The sequence below is a fragment of the Muntiacus reevesi genome, chromosome 18, assembly GCF_963930625.1.
Source record: "Muntiacus reevesi chromosome 18, mMunRee1.1, whole genome shotgun sequence".
Lineage (NCBI taxonomy): Eukaryota > Metazoa > Chordata > Mammalia > Artiodactyla > Cervidae > Muntiacus > Muntiacus reevesi.
This window is the reverse complement of record NC_089266.1, coordinates 15,614,813-15,636,237: the sequence shown is the minus strand read 5'-3', so window position 1 is coordinate 15,636,237 and position 21,425 is coordinate 15,614,813. Positions and strand designations below refer to the sequence as shown.

General features: G+C 37.5%; 1 protein-coding gene across 5 annotated transcripts in view; it reads left to right on the top strand.

Annotated features, from left to right (window-relative positions):
• TLK2 (tousled like kinase 2) overlaps positions 1-21,425 on the top strand; it is a 127,380-nt gene that overhangs the window by 71,439 nt on the left and 34,516 nt on the right. For all 5 annotated transcript variants that reach the window (XM_065909581.1, XM_065909579.1, XM_065909577.1 and 2 more), the window contains 2 exons: positions 3,578-3,688; positions 4,962-5,098. In XM_065909581.1, the coding sequence (XP_065765653.1) occupies positions 3,578-3,688; positions 4,962-5,098 (248 nt within the window). The remainder of the gene's footprint in view (positions 1-3,577; positions 3,689-4,961; positions 5,099-21,425) is intronic.

The following is a 21,425-nucleotide window of genomic DNA, read 5'->3' as shown; positions in this document are numbered from 1 at the left end:
GGGTCATATGGCAGTTCTATTTCCAGTTTTTTAAGAAATCTCCACACTGTTTTCCATAATGGCTGTACTAGTTTGCATTCCCACCAACAGTGTAAGAGGGTTCCCTTTTCTCCACACCCTCTCCAGCATTTATTGCTTGTAGACTTTTGGATAGCAGCCATCCTGACTGGCGTGTAATGGTACCTCATTGTGGTTTTGATTTGCATTTCTCTGATAATGAGTGATGCTGAGCATCTTTTCATGTGTTTGTTAGCCATCTGTATGTCTTCTTTGGAGAAATGTCTGTTCAGTTCTTTGGCCCATTTTTTGATTGGGTCATTTATTTTTCTGGAATTGAGCTTCAGGAGTTGCTTGTATATTTTTTAGATTAATCCTTTGTCTGTTTCTTCATTTGCTATTATTTTCTCCCAATCTGAGGGCTGTCTTTTCACCTTACTTATAGTTTCCTTTGTTGTGCAGAAGCTTTTAAGTTTCATTAGGTCCCATTTGTTTAGTTTTGCTTTTATTTCCAATATTCTGGGAGGTGGGTCATAGAGGACCCCGCTGAGATTTATGTCGGAGAGTGTTTTGCCTATGTTCTCCTCTAGGAGTTTTATAGTTTCTGGTCTTACATTTAGATCTTTAATTCATTTTGAGTTTATATTTGTGTATGGTGTTAGAAAGTGTTCTAGTTTCATTCTTTTACAAGTGGTTGACCAGTTTTCCCAGCACCACTTGTTAAAAAGGTTGTCTTTTTTCCATTGTATATCCTTGCCTCCTTTGTCAAAGATAAGGTGTCCATAGGTTCGTGGATTCATCTCTGGGCTTTCTATTCTGTTCCATTGATCTATATTTCTGTCTTTGTGCCAGTACCATACTCTCTTGATGACTGTGGCTTTGTAGTAGAGTCTGAAGTCAGGCAGGTTGATTCCTCCAGTTCCATTCTTCTTTCTCAAGATTACTTTGGCTATTCGAGGTTTTTTGTATTTCCATACCAATTGTGAAATTATTTGTTCTAGTTCTGTGAAAAATACCGTTGGTAGCTTGATAGGGATTGCATTGAATCTATAGATTGCTTTGGGTAGAATAGCCATTTTGACAATATTGATTCTTCCAATCCATGAACACGGTATGTTTCTCCATCTGTTTGTGTCCTCTTTGATTTCTTTCATCAGTGTTTTATAGTTTTCTGTGTATAGGTCTTTTGTTTCTTTAGGTAGATATACTCCTAAGTATTTTATTCTTTTTGTTGCATTTGGTATATTTACCATAGTAATCTTTGACCTATTTATAGCATATATAAAATTTTTTTAAGAAATTGTTGATTTATTTTTATTTTTTGGCCACATCACGCAGCATACAGGATCACAGTTCCCCAGTCAGGGATTCCCATGTAGTTGAGGCACGAAGTCTTAACTGTTGTACTGCCAGCGAAGTCCTTGTAGCATGTACATAAATGCATCTATACGTAAATACTGCCAATTTGTAAATAAAATTGGCTTCACATTTTAATCTCCAATGTTTTTATTGTTCTCAAGCTGATGTCCCCTTTCCTATTCAGAAACATTTTTCTTAGGCCTGTTGGTTTTGTTTCTTAGTTTGCTTTTCTCCATCCTTCAGTGAGAAGAGCCATGTTTAGACTCAATACCTATTTTCCATCTTTCATTGTTAGCATGTATACTTGCTTGGTGTTGCTCTTAACGTCTCTTCTTTTCACTTGGGTGCTTGTTGAATTGCCAAGGTTTATAATTAGATATCGTGTGTTCATAGAAATCCTAGTCTAGTTGTCTAATCTAAATGAAAAAATTTTGTCCAGGGTAGTTCTGCTGAGCTAAAAAAGGATCATGGGCTTGTCTTCTTCCTTCATCATCTGATTTTCTTAAGATTGAGAAGATGGAGTATATGAAAAACTGACCCTAACTTAGGATTCTTTTGGGGGGTTTTAAAAAAATGGTTTTATTTCCCAAGAAGCGGTATGTCTCTTTACCAATTCCCATCTTTCTAATCCCTTGTTTTCTAAAGATTGTAGTCTTTCTTTGGATCTAGAACAGTGCCAATGGAATGGTTATGTCAAAAAAGAAGACACAAAGGAGAGATGCCATTTTTTCAAATTGATGAGAGCTTGTGTTTCTGATTCGGAGGGACAGGGGAATGACTGAGTCCTTATGTCTCTTCAGACAGGCATGATCTGAACACAAAATCATTAGTGTTGGAAACCACAAAAATTTAGAGTTCTTATAATTTAAAATAAACTGCCAGAGATTGATTGATTCCATAAATTTGATTACAGATTTTAAGAGATGTTCACCTTCCAAAAGTAGATTGAACTTCATATATACACATTACATGATCTTTGGCTTGCAGATTTTTTAAGTATGAATTAGTCATATTTAACCAAATGTCCTTGTACTTGGCCTTTGATAATGTGGTCCATAGAACTCATGAGCTCTCTTAGAAGAACTAATAGGAAGAAATTATGAGGAAAGTAGATACTTGGAGATGGAAACTGTTGCACAATGGTCACTTTAAAATGATGCTTCAAAGTCTCAAAAATTGAGTGTGCTATAGTATCATTTATTTGCCAAAAGAGTAGATAGCTTTTGTTTAACACAAGAGTAAACTCAGGAGTTGCAAGTCAAAGTTGACCTTGGGTTAGTGGTTCTTCGCTTCTCTGTTATTGTAGGAGTCTTGAGTTTTTCAAAGTGTTTAGCCCACTCTTCTGACCACAGCTAAATCAACTGTGTGTTTACATTCTGGTTTTCTTGAACCAAGACCTTGTATTCAGCTTGTTTGTTAGTTCTGTCTTATGTGGGCATGGGTGTGCCTGGCTTCTCTGGTAAGAAACTTTTATGTAAATCCATGTCTCTTTTTTGGAAGGAAGAACAGAAGAGCAACAATTGAACATAAAGAACATTATGTGTTGTTTTTTTGGTAGTGCTTATTCACCCTTTGTAAGTAATCTATAAATGCTTAAAAGTTATTTATATGAATTCTAAACATCTCGTTCGTGATAGATTTTTTCTTTTATTTTGTGACAGTATTAGCATGTGTGGGGTACTGGATTTATCTGTAACTGACTTTGGGGAGGAGTAAAGTATGACTCTTGCCTGGAAAATCCCATGGATGGAGGAGCCTGGTAGGCTGCAGTCCATGGGGCCGCTAAGAGTCGGACACAGCTGAGCGACTTCACTTTCAGTTTTCAATTTCATGCATTGGAGAAGGAAATGGCAACCCACTCCAGTATTCTTGCCTGGAGAATCCCAGGTACAGGGGAGCCTGGTGGGCTGCCGTCTATGGGGTCGCCAGAGTCGGACACGACTGAAGTGATTTAGCAGTAGCAGCAGCAAAGTATGACCAGTAGAAAAATGTCCTACTTCTAGTAAGAGAATCCATCTTTAATAGTGATAAGTTTATTAAAAGAAAATCAAGGAATAAAGTATTTACCTTCTTTTTTTAAAGACATAATTACTCTTACCTCTTTAAATCTCAATTTTGCGTATAATTTAACAAATGAAATGCTTTTCAGACTCCCTAGAAACTGCTTTTGAATTAATCTGTCTTCCTTGGAGCTAATTAAAAAATTTTTTTTCCATTGAAGGCCAACTGTGATTTGAGACGGCAGATTGATGAACAGCAAAAGATGTTAGAGAAATACAAAGAACGATTAAATCGATGTGTGACAATGAGCAAGAAACTCCTTATAGAAAAGGTAAGTGATTAGTAGTGGCCTCAACTCTGTATCCTTAGGGTGTGCTTAGGGTGCGCCATTGTTGTGACTTGTCAACTTTTTACCTGAAATGAAAGTATTTCACAGTAGGAAAGGACTGACCGCAGCTTAGTTCTCTGTCTTATGTGGGCATGGGTGTGCCTGGCTTCTCTGGTAAGAAAGATTTATGTAAATCCATGTCTCTTTGGAAAGAAGAATGAGAAACCAACAAAGGGCTTTTGGGGTTAGGAAAGGGCTGCCGGGGTTGCCGTAGTGTTAAAGACCCCAACTGCCAAATGCCAGTGCAGAAGACTCGAGAGATTTGATCCCTGGATTGGGAAGATCCCCTGGAGTAGGAAATGGCAGCCTACCTCAGTATTCTTGCCTGGAAAATTCCATGGGCAGGAATTCCATTCCAGGAGCCTGGCGGGCAACAGTCTATGGGGCTGCAAAGAGGCAGACACAATTGAGTGACTGAGCACACAGCACATCCTATTACTAATACAGACATTTAGCAATAGTTTTATGTCCATTTCAGATATGGTATTTAGAGTAACTTATGTATATAATAATGTGATAATTAAGTGTTTTGTGTTTTAAAAACTAGTTTGCAATTGCTTATATATGATTATTTAATTGGCTGATGCCTCCTTTATTATATTAATAGTAACTAATTAGTTGCAATTTGCCTTTAATAATTATATTTCTTATAATTATTATAATAAATAAATAATTATTATATAATATAAATAATTGATGTCTTAAAATTTGTAAAACATACCTCCAGTACTTATTTATCTTACAGTGAAAGTTTTAAGATAACAGTACTTCCTAATGAAATGATTATAAGCTAGAGGTTTGAGACAGATTAGTGGTTTGTTTTTTTGCTGAAATCTTTGGAATGCTATTAAAGGGACAGGGAACACTGATAAAAAGTGAAATGAATTATTTTAGTAATGTCAAAGATACTGAGGAGAACTTTGCTTCATCTCTTAATTCATTAATTTTATAGAAGGGAAATTCCACATTTATAACAGAAATGTCTATGTTAGTATATGTTAATGTAGAAGGTTTATGGGTTATATAAAATGTTTATAGCTTTAAGGTACTTCCTGAAATCAGTGTAGATTTAGCCAGTTGTCCTAAACTTTGAGCAGTATAGTACAAAAAATAAACATTTAAAAATAAATAAATAAATAAATAAAATAAACATAGTGCTTCATCTGAGTTCTCATAGGAAAATATAATTATTTTCTATTTGTCCTTTTCCCCTAAGTCAAAACAAGAGAAGATGGCATGTAGAGATAAAAGCATGCAAGATCGCTTGAGACTGGGCCACTTTACCACTGTCCGACATGGGGCTTCGTTTACTGAACAGTGGACAGATGGTTATGCTTTCCAGAACCTTATCAAGTAAGTGAATTGTGATGATAAAGTTGAGAATTGAAAAGTTTGTTTGGATTTTTAAATTTTTTTGTAATTGTAATCATTAATATGTTAGTAGTGGTAGTCGTCTTTTCATTCAGTTTTGTCTCCACATGTGTAAAGAATTATAGGGAATGAGATAAAGTCCTGAAAAAATGGCAAATAATCAGAGGAATAAAAAACAAATTCTATATTAAAGCTTAAAAAAATCAGAATTGCCAAAACTAAGGAAGAAAAAGCTAAGACTTGACTTGATATTATTTTAATTATGTAATAAATTTTCATGAGGTGTCTGCCCACTCCCAGCATTTATTCTGGGTCCCCAGAAGATTGAAATAGGCAAAGACCCAAGGCAGGATTTCCTGAGTTTGGTATAAAACAAAGCCTTGGAAGAATGTACAGGACATGTTCCTGGGACTCTTTAAGGGGAGAGTATTCAGTCAGCAGAGATAGTCACCTTCTTGAAGGGGAGCGCTGAGTCAGCAGTCAGGCTGGTGAGCAGCCCCTCTGCCTGTGCCTGTCAGCAACTTGGAATCTTGAGCCCTCCTTCACTTTATTATAACTGGTTTAAAGCATTCATTTACTCAAAGGAGAGAATTAACATTTAAAATCCTAAAATTCCAACTGCATAAATAGCTAATATCAGCTCAGGACTTTAAAAAAGAAATCTTAAAAGTTGCGATACCTTTTGATGTGTCTTAATTCTTTTGATTTTGTATATCATTTCCGTTTGAGACTGGGTTGCGGTGGGTGGCACATTGTATTTTTAATCTTGGGCTCTCACACTTCTGATCTGTAGTTTACTGTAGGTTCAGGGGTTCCATAGACTGCCTATCCTACCTTTTTTTTCTTGGTTAAATAACATATTGGGCGTTGATTGGAGAGGATAGAACTACTTTTGAATACCAATGAAACATAAGTAACAAATTTGTCTGAAAGAAAAGTACAGACACTGATATTATTAATAATATTTTGTTAATGGGAATTCCTTGGCAGTCTTGTGGTGAGGACTCAGTGCTTTCACTGCCAGAGCCCAGGTTTGATCCCTGGTTGGGGAACGAAGTTCCTGCAAGCTGCCCCACGTGGCATGGCCAAACTAAAACAAACAGACAAACTTTGTGGAGACCTACTTCTGGACTACAGGCTGTGCTTTATGTGTGGTACATATGGTATCCACGCTGAGCTCTCTGTGCTGAGGTTAACAGAGTTTCACTCGGGCAGGACAAACAGCTGCTGCATGGAGGCATGGTGTCTATTCCTCAGCACCCTGACTCTGATGAGCAAATTGCCCTGGAAGTGGCTCTCCATCCAGTTTTGTCAGAATGGGACGGAAGATAGACATATCCCTCACGATTGGCCAAAGTCACTTAATGCTCGCCCTGAGTCCCAGATGCGATAATGACTCCTACTAGTCTGTGACAGTGGTTACTCCTCAGATGGCAGTTTTTAAAACGTCTAAAGACTTAAACCTGAGTGGTTAGTGGATTTGTTTAGAGATATAAAATGTAATTACTTTTAAGACGTGATTGTAGTTTTTGCTGATAGTAGCAAATATTTATCTTTTTACTCTATAAACAGTCTATTGCCCAGAAGGTTCTGGAAATCGTATATAGTTAGAGTACAAAAGGATGACTTTGCCGTAGAACCATCAGACCAGTGAATTTGGTATTATCTACATGAGATCCCTAACCAGAGCAGTTTCTCCAAAGTAGATAGTATTTTTTTAATGATTTTAAGTAATATAAATTGCAGACTATCCATCTCTCCTCTTGGGAAGCTGTTTCTGGCAGATACCTTTTTTTATTTGCTTGTTTGTTCTTTGGCCACACTGGACAGCTTGTGGGATCTTAGTTCCCTGACTAAGAACTGAACCTCGGCAGTGAAAGTGCTGAGTCTTAAGCACTGGACCACCAGGAAAGTCCCCTGGCTGGTATCTATTAATTTTAGGTATTTTAATAATATCTTCTAAAGTTGTGCTTTAATAAACCAATTTCCTTTCTTAATTTTAATGTAGAATTGAAGTTCTTTAGTTGTAGAAGGCTGTAGCTGATATCCTTACAAATGATAATTATCTGTGTATAAGAAGCTCCATGACACATAATTTGGTGGGTAAGGTACCTGAACACCAGGTTGCAGTACTAGTTTTTATAGAAAGAGCAAACCTCTTGACATTAAAAATTTAATCAAGCGATCAAATATAGTCTGAACAGGAGCCTCAAAACAGTTCTTTTGTTCTCAGTTTGTACCTCGGCTCTATTTTGAGTGATCTTTATTAAGATCCTAAAACAGATTTGTTGTCTAATAAAAAGATCATAACAGATTTGTAATGATTTTTGACCAGGTTAGTAAGTTTTTCTAAAAGATATTTTTGAACCTGTTGAAAAAGTAACATATTTTATAGTTCTGAGAAGTTAGTTAAAATAATTACTGTTGTTATTCAGTATGTAACTTTTTTATTTAAACAAGTCTTAAAGTCTCAAATAGTCAATGGCAAGGCAGTAAAAAAATTATTATTAAGATTTTCTTTATATTGACATAAACAACATTAAAGCAAATATGGGGATTTGACCTGTATACAAAACTGTGGCTGTTTAAGATGTGGATCATCAGAGGGAGTAAATGAAATTTTACAGCATCATTGTCCTAGTCCATGAGTATATTCTCGTGTATAAGGAATTACAGAATTCCATTTTAAAGTGATTTCATGTGAACCATCTGATTCTTGGCATATGACCCATAATAAGTGATAAAGCCTTTTTTGTTTTAATTTTTCTACTGAAGTATAGTTGATTTACAGTATTATAGATGTACAGCAAAGTGATTCAGTTATAGTTATATATATGCATTTGTTTTTAGATTCTTTTCCATTGTGGATTATTGCAAGATATTTACTATAATTCCCGGTGCTATACTGTAGGTTCTTGTTGTTTATCTATTTTATATATAGTAGTGTGTATCTGTTAACCTCAAATTCCAAATTTAGCCCCCCTGTCCTTCCCCTTTGCTAGCCATAAGTTTGTTTTCTATGTCTGTGAGTCTAGTTCTGTTTTGTAAATAAGTTCATTTGTATCATTTTTTTAAAAATTCCACATATAATTGATATCATGATATTTAGAGAGACAACTCTGTTGATTCTATAAGTATCAGTTCTGCCTTGGGTGGTATATACCAGTTTCCAGTAGATACAGGACGTGAAATCCTGGGACTCTTCTTTTTTTTTTTTTTTTCAGTGGGTTTTGTCATACATTGATGTGAATCAGCCATAGAGTTACACGAATTCCCCATCCCGGCCTCCCATCCCACCTCCCTCTCCACCTGATTCCTCTGGATCAATCCTGGGACTCTTTAAAAATTCTTACCTGGAATATTGAGGAACTATCTGTAGATCACCACTAAAATTACTTTGGTCAAAATAATATCTGCAAATAATGTGCATTTATTTGTTTTTTTAACGCCTGTTCTAGTTATGATACAGTTTTGCTATGGAGGGTACATGCAATCATTTCCTGGGCTTCCCTGGTGGCTCAGAAGGTAAAGAATCTGCCTGCAATGCAGGAGACTTGGGTTCGATTCTCTGGAGAAGGTAATGGCTTCCCACTCCAGTGTTCTTCCATGGAGAATTCCATGGACAGAGGACCCTGGTGGACTGCAGTCCATGGGGTGGCAAAGAGTTGAACAGGACTGAGCAACTAACACTTTCACTTTCATAATCATTTCCTAGGGCTACCATCACTAAATACCATAAACTGGATGGTTTAAAACAACATAAATTTAATTCTCTCACAGTTTAGGAAGTCAGAAACCTTAAATCAAGGTGTTGGCAGGGCCGCTCCTTCTGTGGCCTCTAGGGAGGATCATTGTTTACTGTTCAGTGGCTTGCAGCAGCATAGCTCACTCTGCCTCCGGTTTCACATGATGTTCACCTGCGTGTCTTCTTTTCTCAGGAGGACACCAGTCAAATTGGGTTTAGGGCCTACCCTACTCCAGTATGACCTTATTTTAACTAATTAAATCTTCAGTGACCCTATTTCCAAAGGTTATAATCTGAGGTACTGGGGATTAGCACTTTAACATGTCTTTTTGGATGGCACAGTTCAACTGATAATGGTACCTAAGACTGATTGTCTTGTTATTATAACTGACAAATAATGGCTTGCTGTTTATTTATTTGGCTGCACTGGTTCTTCATTGTGACATGTGGAATCTATTATAGTTCCTTGACCAGGGATTGAACCCAGGCCCCTGCATTGGGAGCTCGGAGTCTTAGCCACTAGGTTACCAGGAAAGTCTCAATAATGACTTTTTAGAGTTACTTAGATTTGAGTGAGATAAATTTATCGGGTCATCATTACTTTTGTAAAAGATAGTAGAAATATTCTTTCTGTGGGTGGTAAAGGGTGAGCATTCCCTAAAATTGATGAAATGGAAGAAACATTTAACAGTCAGGTCTATAAAAGGCAGAGGAGTAGGTGGACATGGAGTACATCTGTCTCCAAGGATAAATCAGGAATACACCTTCAGACACAGAAGTGCATGCAGAACACCAGCTGGGAGCAGACAGGAGGGCCTGACCAGAGGAAAAGAATATATAGAACCACGCAAAACTCAGTAGGACGAAGGAGCTAGGGGGAAAAACAAGTGTTAGTGGGACTGGACCTGCCCTCAGCTGGTGGGGGAACTGAAGCAGGAGTCTGATCCCCACATTGGGACAATTGTCTGAGTCAGAGGAGAAACATTTATGACTGAGAGTGAAACAGCTGATCTGTAGCAGCATATATGGAATGAGAATCAGACAGTCCTTGCCACAGTCATACATATCCCGGACAGGGACGTGGGTCCCCTGGAAGGCACAGCAGCCGGGAGCTAGAGTTTAGGGGTTGTGGAGCAATTCCAGGACGGGGGCTGCGGTTGACTGTGGAGAGACAGATTTGAAGTGATGTGGGGGAGGAGATTGTGGTGGGAAATGCCTATGGGGGGAAGCCATGCAGCCATGGAAGCAAGGTGGTGCTCTTGAGTCATGAGTAGTGAATGGAGCCATCACCATAGCCTCTCTCCCACATGCCAGCATCAGTAGCTGAACAATAGGCTGGCCCGTCAAACCCTGACACTGAACTACAGACCTGGACCCCACCCAGGGTGCCACTAAAGTGGGGCTGACGTGCTGATCTACAGAGTAGGACCCCAACCAGGCAGTCCCTCCCTGTGCCTGATGCACTGAACAGCAGAGAAGGACCCCAGGCAAGGGAGCCCTCTTAGTGCCTAAACCAGCGGAGCTACGGAGAAAGACTGGCCAAAGAGACCTTCTGACCGCCAGCTACAAGAGGCTCAAAAGCAGACTTTGATAGGGCCATAACTCCTGGGGTGGGGGTAGTCCATGTCTCTGCACACTTTGCACCACTAGGTGCAAGCCAAGCAGCTGCACCACCTTCACGCTCAACTTTCACTGTGGTAGCAGAGCTACCACAAGCAAAAAAAATCTTGTGTCTATGCGCTCAGGGTCGCTTTGGTCATGTCCGACGCTTTGCGACCCTCTAGACTGTGGCCTGCCAGGCTTCTCTGTCAGGATGGTGGGGGTCTCCAGGCAAGAATACTAGAGCATATTGGCCAGTGCTGGCTGCCATGCCCTTCTAGAGTACTGTTTCCTGCTGCCCTGGCCTCCAGCTCCCCTGAGCACCTGGTGCTCCCAGAACCCCTGAGACCCAAGCCGCTGCCCCACCTCCACACCTGGCCCTCACAGGGCAAACCCAAGTCCTCCAGGGCAACCTTGGGGCAAACCCCAGTGGATGACCCACATGCAGAAGTGGAAATAAAACCACAATGAAACCCAGGGGCAGTGTGGCTAAGGAAGAAGACCCAAAACCTTCCTACCAGCTGTATAAGCTACAGATTAAATCCACATGATCAACTGATCAGACTCTGTCTATGGAACATATAAAAGGCCACTGAGAGCTCCCACAAAAGAAAATACACTAGCTCTGATAGCTGTGGACATTGGAAACAAAAACACCCAAGAGTACCACCAGATTAGAATCTGAGCTGGCCCCACAGCAGGTCCAGAGATCAGCACAGCTTTGGAGGTGAGGTGGACTGTGACTCCCAGTGAGGGAAAGGACCCTGACAGCAGTGACTCAAGAAAAATATTTATTATTCTTATCTTTTGATTTGTTCTGTAGATTCTTTTAGATTTTTTTTTCTTTTTGTTTCCTTTTTTACCCCCCTCCTTTATAGTTGTTGATTTTATTGGCACTAGGAAATCTAATTAAGCTTTTGAGGTTCCTCGGTCACATTTTTATTGTTATTATAAACCTCTGCCTCTACATTGGGCTTTTGCAGTTCTGTGGAGTTTTCCTTTTTTTAAATTTCTTCTTCCTGTTTTTTTTTTTTTCCTTTTTCTTTTCTATTTTTTGTAGTTTTAATTTTTAATTTTTTAAAAACTGTTATATATTTTCTACATTTATTCCTTTGTTTGCCTTTTCAACTGTTCTTTTCCCCTTGCAGTTAATCTTTACTATATATAAATCTTCTTTATCTACCTCTATTTAACTTTGCATATCTATTCTTTCTTTTCTTTCTTCCCTTTCCTCTCAACATATTTGTTCGTTTTGTTTTCATTGCTTTATTCCCCACTTGGCACCTTGCTTTAATTTTGTTTTTCAGTTTGTGCTTTAGTTATTTTTGTTATTAACTGATAAATATGATTTTTTATTTCCTTTGTTTGCTGAGTCAATCTATTGTACTTTATTTTTGTTGGACTGTTTTGACTTGGCTCGTGGGTGTATATGTATATTCCAATATTTTAATTATTATTTGCCTGATTTTGTAACTGCCATCTGTCTGGGGTTCATCTTTAGTTTCTCGTTTTATTCTCACTTAATGCCATAACAAACTACTTGTGGAATCTTCATTCCCTACCAGAGATCAAGCCCTGAGCCTTTGGAGTGGGAGCACTGACTCCAAAACCCTGGACTACCTAAGAACTAACCCTAGGGAGTATTAGGTAGTGAGAACTCACACAAAGGAAACCACCTGAATACAGGACCTGAGTACAAACCAGATCATCAGCAGACAGGATTACCACTTCCCTAAGCCTTGCCAGTCAGAAGAAAAACAAACAAAAACTCAGCACAAATCTCACCCTGTAAGAAGCATACGCAAACCACTGGAACAACCTTAGGAGGGCAGAACCCAAAACAAGGAAAGAATTCAGCATTGAAACCTGGGGAAAAGGAGACCTCAAACACAATAAGTTAAAAAAAAAAAAAAATGAAAAGGCAGAGAAATACTACACAAATGAAGAAACAAACTAAAAACACAGAAGTCCAAATAAATGAAGAGGAAATAGGCAAACTACGTGAAAAAGAATTCAGAATACTGATAGTAAAGATGTTCAAAAACCTTGAAAACAAAATGGAGAAAATGTAAGAATCAATTTAAAGAGACCTAGAAAAATTAAAGAATAAACATACAGAGACAAACAACACTATTACTGAAATTAAAAATACTCTAGATGGAACCAATAGCAGACTATCTGAAGCAGAAGAACAAATCAGTGAGTTGGAAGATAAAATGGTGGAAATAGCTTTTGAAGAGCAGAATAAAGGAAAAAGAATGAAAGGAACTGAGGATAGTCTCAGAGCCAACTGGGACAATATCAAACCACCAACATTTGAGTTATAGGGGTCCCAGAAGAAGGAAAAAAGAAAGGATATGAGAAAATTTTTGAAGAGATTATAGTTGAAAATTTCCCCAACATGGAAAAGGAAATAATCACTCAAGTCCAAGAAACGCAAAGAGTACCACACAGGATAAACTCAAGGAGAAACATGCAAAGACACATACTAATCAAAGTAACAAGAGTAAACACAATATTAAAAGCAGCAACAGAGAAGCAACAAGTAAAACACAAGGGAGACCCCATATGCTTAACAGCTGATCTTTCAGCAGAAACTGCAGGCCGGAAGGGGATGGCAGGATATATTTAAAGTACCAAAAGGGAAAAATCTATCACCAAGATTACTGCACCTGGCAAGGATCTCATTCAAAATTGATGGAGAAATAAAAGACATTTCAGACAAGCAAAAGTTAAGAGAATTCAGTACCACCAAACCAGCTTTTCAACAAATGTTAAAGGGACTTATATAGTCAAGAAATACAAGAAAAGAAAAAAGATTGAGAAAATCAATGCCAAATAATTAAGAAAATGGCAATAGGAACATATATATCAATAATTATTTTAAGTGTAAATGAATTAAATGCTCCAACCAAAAGACACAGGTTGGCTCTCTGGACACAAAAACAAGACCCATATCTATGCTGTCTACAAGAACCCCCCTATATGTGTCTAAAGACACAGAGACTGAAAGTGACAGGTGGAAAAATATACTCCATGCAAATGGGAAGCAAAAGAAAGCTGGAGTAGCAATCCTCCTATCAGACAAAACAGACCTTAAAATAAAGAAGATTATAAGAGATAAGGAAGGACACTACATAAAGATCAAGGGATCAATCCAAGAGGAAGACATAACAATTGTAAATATCTACGCACCCAACATAGGAGCACCTCAATACATAAGACAAACACTAACAGACATAAAAGGAGAGATTGACAGTAACAATAATTGTAGGAGACTTTAACACCGCACTCACACCAATGGACAGCTCATTAAAACAGAAAATTAATAAAGAAACAAGTCTTAAATGATACATTAGATGAGATGGATCTCACTGATGTCTTTAGGATGTTCCATCCAAATGCAGAATACACCTTCTTCTCAAGTGCACATGAAACATTCTCCAGGATAGACCACATCTTGGGTCACAAATCAAATCTCAGTAAATTTAAGAAAATTGAAATCGTATCAAGTATCTTCTCCGAACACAGCGCTATGAGATTAGATATAAATTACAAGAAAAACACTTTAAGAAACAGAAGTACATGGAGATTAAACAACACATTTCTAAATGGCCAACAGGTTACTGAAGAAATCAAAAGGGAAATCAAAAAATATCTAGAAACAAATGACAATGAAAATACTACAACTCAAAACGTACGGGATGCAGGAAAAGCAGTTCCAAGAGGGAAGTTTATAGCAATACAGTCCTACCTTAAGAAACAAGGAAAACATCAAATAGACAACCTAAGTTTACACCTAAATCAACTGGAAAAAGAACAACAACAACAACAAAAAACCCACCAAAATTAATAGAAGGAAGGAAATCATAAAGATCCAAGCAGAAATAAATGAAAAAGAAATGAAAGAAACAATAGTAAAGATTAATAAAACTAATAGCTGGTTCTTTGAGGAGATAAAATTGACAAGCCTTTAGCCAGACTCATCAAGAAAAAAAAAAAGAAGGATCAAATCAACAAAATTAGAAATGAAAAAGGAGAAGTTAAAACAGACAATGCAGAAACACAAAGGATTATAAGAGACTATTTGAACAACTATATGGAAATAAAGTGAGTAACCTGGAAGAAATGGATAGATTCTTAGAAAAGTTCAATCTTCCAAGACTGAACCAGGAAGAAATAGAAATTAAGAACAACACAATTACAAGCACTGAAATTGAAGCTGTGATCAAAAATTTCCCAAAACACAAAAGCCCAGGACCAGATGGCTCCACAGGAGAATTCTATCAAACATTTAGAAAAGAGCTAATGCCTATCCTTCTAAAACTCTTTCAAAAAATTGCAGAGGAAGGAACACTTCCAAAGTCATTCTACATGGCCATCATCACCCTGATACCAAAACCAGACAAAGACAACACAAAAAAAGAAAACTGTAGGCCACTATCATTAATGAACATAGATGCAAAAGTCCTCAACAAAATTCTAAGCAAACAGAATTCAGCACATCACACAGCTAATACACCATGACCAAGTTGGGTTTATTCCAGGGATACAGGGATTCTTCAATATATGCAAATCAATCAATGTGATACACCATATTAACAAATTGAAAGATAAAAACCATATGATTGCCAACAAGTTTTAGAGCAAGACATACCACGCAAATTCCCCAGCAACGCAGGAACATAGCCCTGAAAGTCAACATACAGACTGCCCAAAGTCACACCTAACACATAGACCCATCTCAAAACTCATTACTGGGCACTCCATTGCTCTTCAAAGAGAAGAAATCAAGTTCCACGCTCCAGAACACTGACACAAGCTTCCCTAACCAGGAAACCTTGACAAGCCAACCGTCCAACCCCACCCACCGGGTAAAAACTCCACAATAAAAAGGAACCACAGGCCTCCAGAATACAGAAAGCCCATTCCAGACACAGCAATCTAAACAAAATGAAAAGGCAGAGAAATACCCAACAGGTAAAGGAACATGACAAATGCCCACCAAGTCAAACAAAAGAGGAGGAGATAGGGAATCTCTCTGAAAAAGAATTTAGAATAATGATAATAAAAATGATCCAAAATCTTGAAAACAAAATGGAGTTACAGATAAATAGCCTGGAGACAAAGATTGAAAAGATGCAAGAAATGTTTAATAAAGACCTAGAAGAAATAAAAGAGAGTCAATTAAAAATGAATAATGCAATGAATGAGATCAAAAACACTTTGGAGGGAACCAAGAGTAGAATAACGGAGACAGAAGATAGGATAAGTGAGGTAGAAGATAGAATGGTGGAAATAAATGAAGCAGAGAGGAAAAAAGAAAAAAGGATCAAAAGAAATGAGGACAACCTCAGGGACCTCTGGGACAATGTGAAACGCCCCAACATTCGAATCATAGGAGTCCCAGAAGAAGAAGACAAAAAGAAAGGCCATGAGAAAATACTCGAGGAGATAATAGCTGAAAACTTCCCTAAAATGGGGAAGGAAATAGCCACCCAAGTCCAAGAAACCCAGAGAGTCCCAAACAGGATAAACCCAAGGCGAAACACTCCAAGACACATATTAATCAAATTAACAAAGATCAAACACAAAGAACAAATACTAAAAGCAGCAAGGGAGAAACAACAAATAACACACAAAAGGATTCCCATAAGGATAACAGCTGATCTATCAATAGAAACCCTCCAGGCCAGAAGGGAATGGCAGGACATAATGAAAGTAATGAAAGAGAATAATCTACAACCTAGATTACTGTACCCAGCAAGGATCTCATTCAGATATGAAGGAGAATTCAAAAGCTTTACAGACAAGCAAAAGCTGAGAGAATTCAGCACCACCAAACCAGCTCTTCAACAAATGCTAAAGGATCTTCTCTAGACAGGAAATGCAGAAAGGTTGTATAAACGTGAACCCAAAACAACAAAGTAAATGGCAACGGGACCACACCTATCCATAATTACCTTAAATGTAAATGGGTTGAATGCCCCAACCAAAAGACAAAGATTGGCTGAATGGATACAAAAACAAGACCCCTATATATGCTGTCTACAAGAGACCCACCTCAAAACCAGAGACACATACAGACTAAAAGCGAAGGGATGGAAAAAAATATTTCACGCAAATGGAGACCAAAAGAAAGCAGGAGTCGCAATACTCATATCAGATAAAATAGACTTTCAAATAAAGGATGTGAAAAGAGACAAAGAAGGACACTACATAATGATCAAAGGATCAATCCAAGAAGAAAATATAACAATTATAAATATATATGCACCCAACATAGGAGCACCGCAACATGTACGACAAACGCTAATGAGTATGAAAGAGGAAATTAATAGTAACACAATAATAGTGGGAGACTTTAATACCCCACTCACAACTATGGATAGATCAACTAAACAGAAAATCAACAAGGAAACACAAACCTTAAATGATACAATGGACCAGCTAGACCTAATTGATATCTATAGGACATTTCACCCCAAAACAATCAATTTCACCTTTTTCTCAAGTGCACACGGAACCTTCTCCAGAATAGATCACATCCTGGGCCATAAATCTGGTCTTGGAAAATTCAGAAAAATTGAAATCATTCCAGTCATCTTTTCTGACCACAGTGCAGTAAGATTAGATCTCAATTACAGGAAAAAAATTGTTAAAAATTCAAACATATGGAGGCTAAATAACACGCTTCTGAATAACCAACAAATCATAGAAGAAATCAAAAAAGAAATCAAAATATGTATAGAAATGAATGAAAATGAAAACACAACAACCCAAAACCTATGGGACACTGTAAAAGCAGTGCTAAGGGGAAGGTTCATAGCATTACAGGCTTACATCAAGAAACAAGAAAAAAGCCAAATAAATAACCTAACTCTACACCTAAAGCAATTAGAGAAGGAAGAAATGAAGAACCCCAGGGTTAGCAGAAGAAAAGAAATCTTAAAAGTCAGGGCAGAAATAAATGCAAAAGTAACTAAAGAGACCATAGAAAAAATCAACAAAGCTAAAAGCTGGTTTTTTGAAAAAATAAACAAAATTGACAAACCATTAGCAAGACTCATTAAGAAACAAAGAGAGAAGAACCAAATTAACCAAATAAGAAATGAAAAGGGTGAGATCACAACAGACAACACTGAAATACAAAGGATCATAAGAGACTACTACCAGCAGCTCTATGCCAATAAAATGGACAACTTGGACGAAATGGACAAATTCTTAGAAAAGTATAACTTTCCAAAACTGAACCAGGAAGAAATAGAAGATCTTAACAGAACCATCACAAGCAAGGAAATCGAAACTGTAATCAAAAATCTTCCAGGAAACAAAAGCCCAGGACCAGATGGCTTCACAGCTGAATTCTACCAAAAATTTAGAGAAGAGCTAACACCTATCTTACTCAAACTCTTCCAGAAAATTGCAGAAGAAGGTAAACTCCCAAACTCATTCTATGAGGCCACCATCACCCTAATTCCAAAACCAGACAAAGATGCCACAAAAAAAGAAAACTACAGGCCAATATCACTGATGAACATAGATGCAAAAATCCTTAACAAAATTCTAGCAAACAGAATCCAACAACATATTAAAAAAATCATACACCATGACCAAGTGGGCTTTATCCCAGGAATGCAAGGATTCTTTAATATCCGCAAGTCAATCAATGTAATACACCACATTAACAAATTGAAAGATAAAAACCATATGATTATCTCAATAGATGCAGAGAAAGCCTTTGACAAAATTCAACACTCATTTATGATTAAAACTCTCTAGAAAGCAGGAATAGAGGGAACATACCTCAACATAATAAAAGCTATATATGACAAACCCACAGCAAGCATCACCCTCAATGGTGAAAAATTGAAAGCATTTCCCCTGAAATCAGGAACAAGACAAGGGTGCCCACTCTCACCACTACTGTTCAACATAGTCTTGGAAGTTTTGGCCACAGCAATCAGAGCAGAAAAAGAAGTAAAAGGAATCCAGATAGGAAAAGAAGTGAAACTCTCGCTGTTTGCAGATGACATGATCCTCTACATAGAAAACCCTAAAGACTCTACCAGAAAATTACTAGAGCTAATCAACGAATATAGTAAAGTTGCAGGATATAAAATTAACACACAGAAATCCCTTGCATTTCTATACACTAACAATGAGAAAACAGAAAGAGGAATTAAGGAAACAATACCATTCACCATTGCAACAAAAAGAATAAAATACTTAGGAGTATATCTACCTAAAGAAACAAAAGACCTGTACATAGAAAACTATAAAACACTGATGAAAGAAATCAAAGAGGACACAAACAGATGGAGAAACATACCGTGTTCATGGATTGGAAGAATCAATATTGTCAAAATGGCTATTCTACCCAAAACAATCTATAGATTCAATGCAATCCCTATCAAGCTACCAACATTATTTTTCAAAGAACTAGAACAAATAATTTCACAATTTGTATGGAAATACAGAAAACCACGAATAGCCAAAGTAATCTTGAGAAAGAAGAATGGAACTGGAGGAATCAACTTGCCTGACTTCAGACTCTACTACAAAGCCACAGTCATCAAGACAGTATGGTACTGGCACAAAGACAGAAATATAGATCAATGGAACAGAATAGAAAGCCCAGAGATAAATCCACGAACCTATGGACACCCTATCTTTGACAAAGGAGGCAAGGATATACAATGGAAAAAAGACAACCTTTTTAACAAGTGGTGCTGGGAAAACTGGTCAACCACTTGTAAAAGAATGAAACTAGAACACTTTCTAACACCATACACAAAAATAAACTCAAAATGGATTAAAGATCTAAATGTAAGACCAGAAACTATAAAACTCCTAGAGGAGAACATAGGCAAAACACTCTCCGACATAAATCTCAGCAGGGTCCTCTATGACCCACCTCCCAGAATATTGGAAATAAAAGCAAAACTAAACAAATGGGACCTAATGAAACTTAAAAGCTTCTGCACTACAAAGGAAACTATAAGTAAGGTGAAAAGACAGTCCTCAGATTGGGAGAAAATAATAGCAAATGAAGAAACAGACAAAGGATTAATCTATAAAATATACAAGCAACTCCTGAAGCTCAATTCCAGAAAAATAAATGACCCAATCAAAAAATGGGCCAAAGAACTGAACAGACATTTCTCCAAAGAAGACATACAGATGGCTAACAAACACATGAAAAGATGCTCAACATCACTCATTATTAGAGAAATGCAAATCAAAACCACAATGAGATACCATTACACGCCAGTCAGGATGGCTGCTATCCAAAAGTCTACAAGCAATAAATGCTGGAGAGGGTGTGGAGAAAAGGGAACCCTCTTACACTGTTGGTGGGAATGCAAACTAGTACAGCCACTATGGAAAACAGTGTGGAGATTTCTTAAAAAACTGGAAATAGAACTGCCATATGACCCAGCAATCCCACTCCTGGGCATACACACCAAGGAAACCAGATCTGAAAGAGACACGTGCACCCCAATGTTCCTCACAGCACAGTTTATAATTGCCAGGACATGGAAGCAACCTAGATGCCCATCAGCAGACGAATGGATAAGGAAACTGTGGTACATATACACCATGGAATATTACTCAGCCGTTAAAAAGAATTCATTTGAATCAGTTCTAATGAGATGGACGAAACTGGAGCCCATTATGCAGAGTGAAGTAAGCCGGAAAGATAAAGAACATTACAGCATACTAACACATATATATGGAATTTAGAAAGATGGTAATGATAACCCTATATGCAAAACAGAAAAAGAGACACAGAAGTACAGAACAGACTTTTGAACTCTGTGGGAGAAGGGGAGGGTGGGATGTTTCAAAAGAACAGCATGTATATTATCTATGGTGAAACAGATCACTAGCCCAAGTGAGATGCATGAGACAAGTGCTCGGGCCTGGTGCACTGGGAGGACCCAGAGGAGTCGGGTGGAGAGGGAGGTGGGAGGGGGGATCGGGATGGGGAATACGTGTAACTCTATGACTGATTCGTGACAATGTATGACAAAACGCACTGAAATATTGTGAAGTAATTGGCCTCCAACTAATAAAATAAAATTAAAAACAAAAACAAAAACCATATGATCATCTCAATAGATGCAGAAAAAGCCTTTGACAAAATTCAGCATCCATTAATGACCAAAGCTCTTCAAAGAATGGGCATAGAAGGAACCTACCTCAACATAGTAAAGGCCGTATATGATAAACCTAGAGCAAGCATTATTCTCAATGGTTAAAAACTGTAAGCATTCCCCCTCAGATCAGGAACAAGACAGGGATGCTCACTTTCACCACTGTTATTCAACATAATTCTGGAAGTCCTAGATACAACAGTCAGAAGAAAAAGAAATAAAAGGAATCCAGATCAGAAAAGAAGTAAAGCTCTCATCATTTATAGATGACATGATACTGTATGTAGAAAACCCTAAAGATAGTATCAGAAAATTACTAGAGCTAATCAGTGAATTTAGCCAAGTTGCAGGGTACAAAATCGATACACAGAAATCACTTGCCTTTCTATATACTAACAATGAAAAATCAGAAAGAGAAATTAAGGAGTCCATCCCATTCACCATTGCAACAAAAAGAATTAAATATCTAGCAATAAACTTACCTAAGGAGACAAAAGAACTCTACACAGAAAGTTATACGACACTAATGAAAGAAATCAAAGATGACATAAACAGATGGAGAGATATTCCATGTTCCAGGGTAGTAATTATCAACATTGTAAAAATTACTATACTACCAAATGCAGTCTACAGATTCAATGTGATCCCTATCAAATTACCAATGGAATTTTTCACAGAACTGGAACAAAAAATTTCGCAATTCATATGGAAGCACAAAAGACCCCAAATAGCCAACGCAGTCTTGAGAAAGAAGCATGGAGCTGTAGGAATCAACCTTCCTGACTTCAGAGTATACTACAAAGTT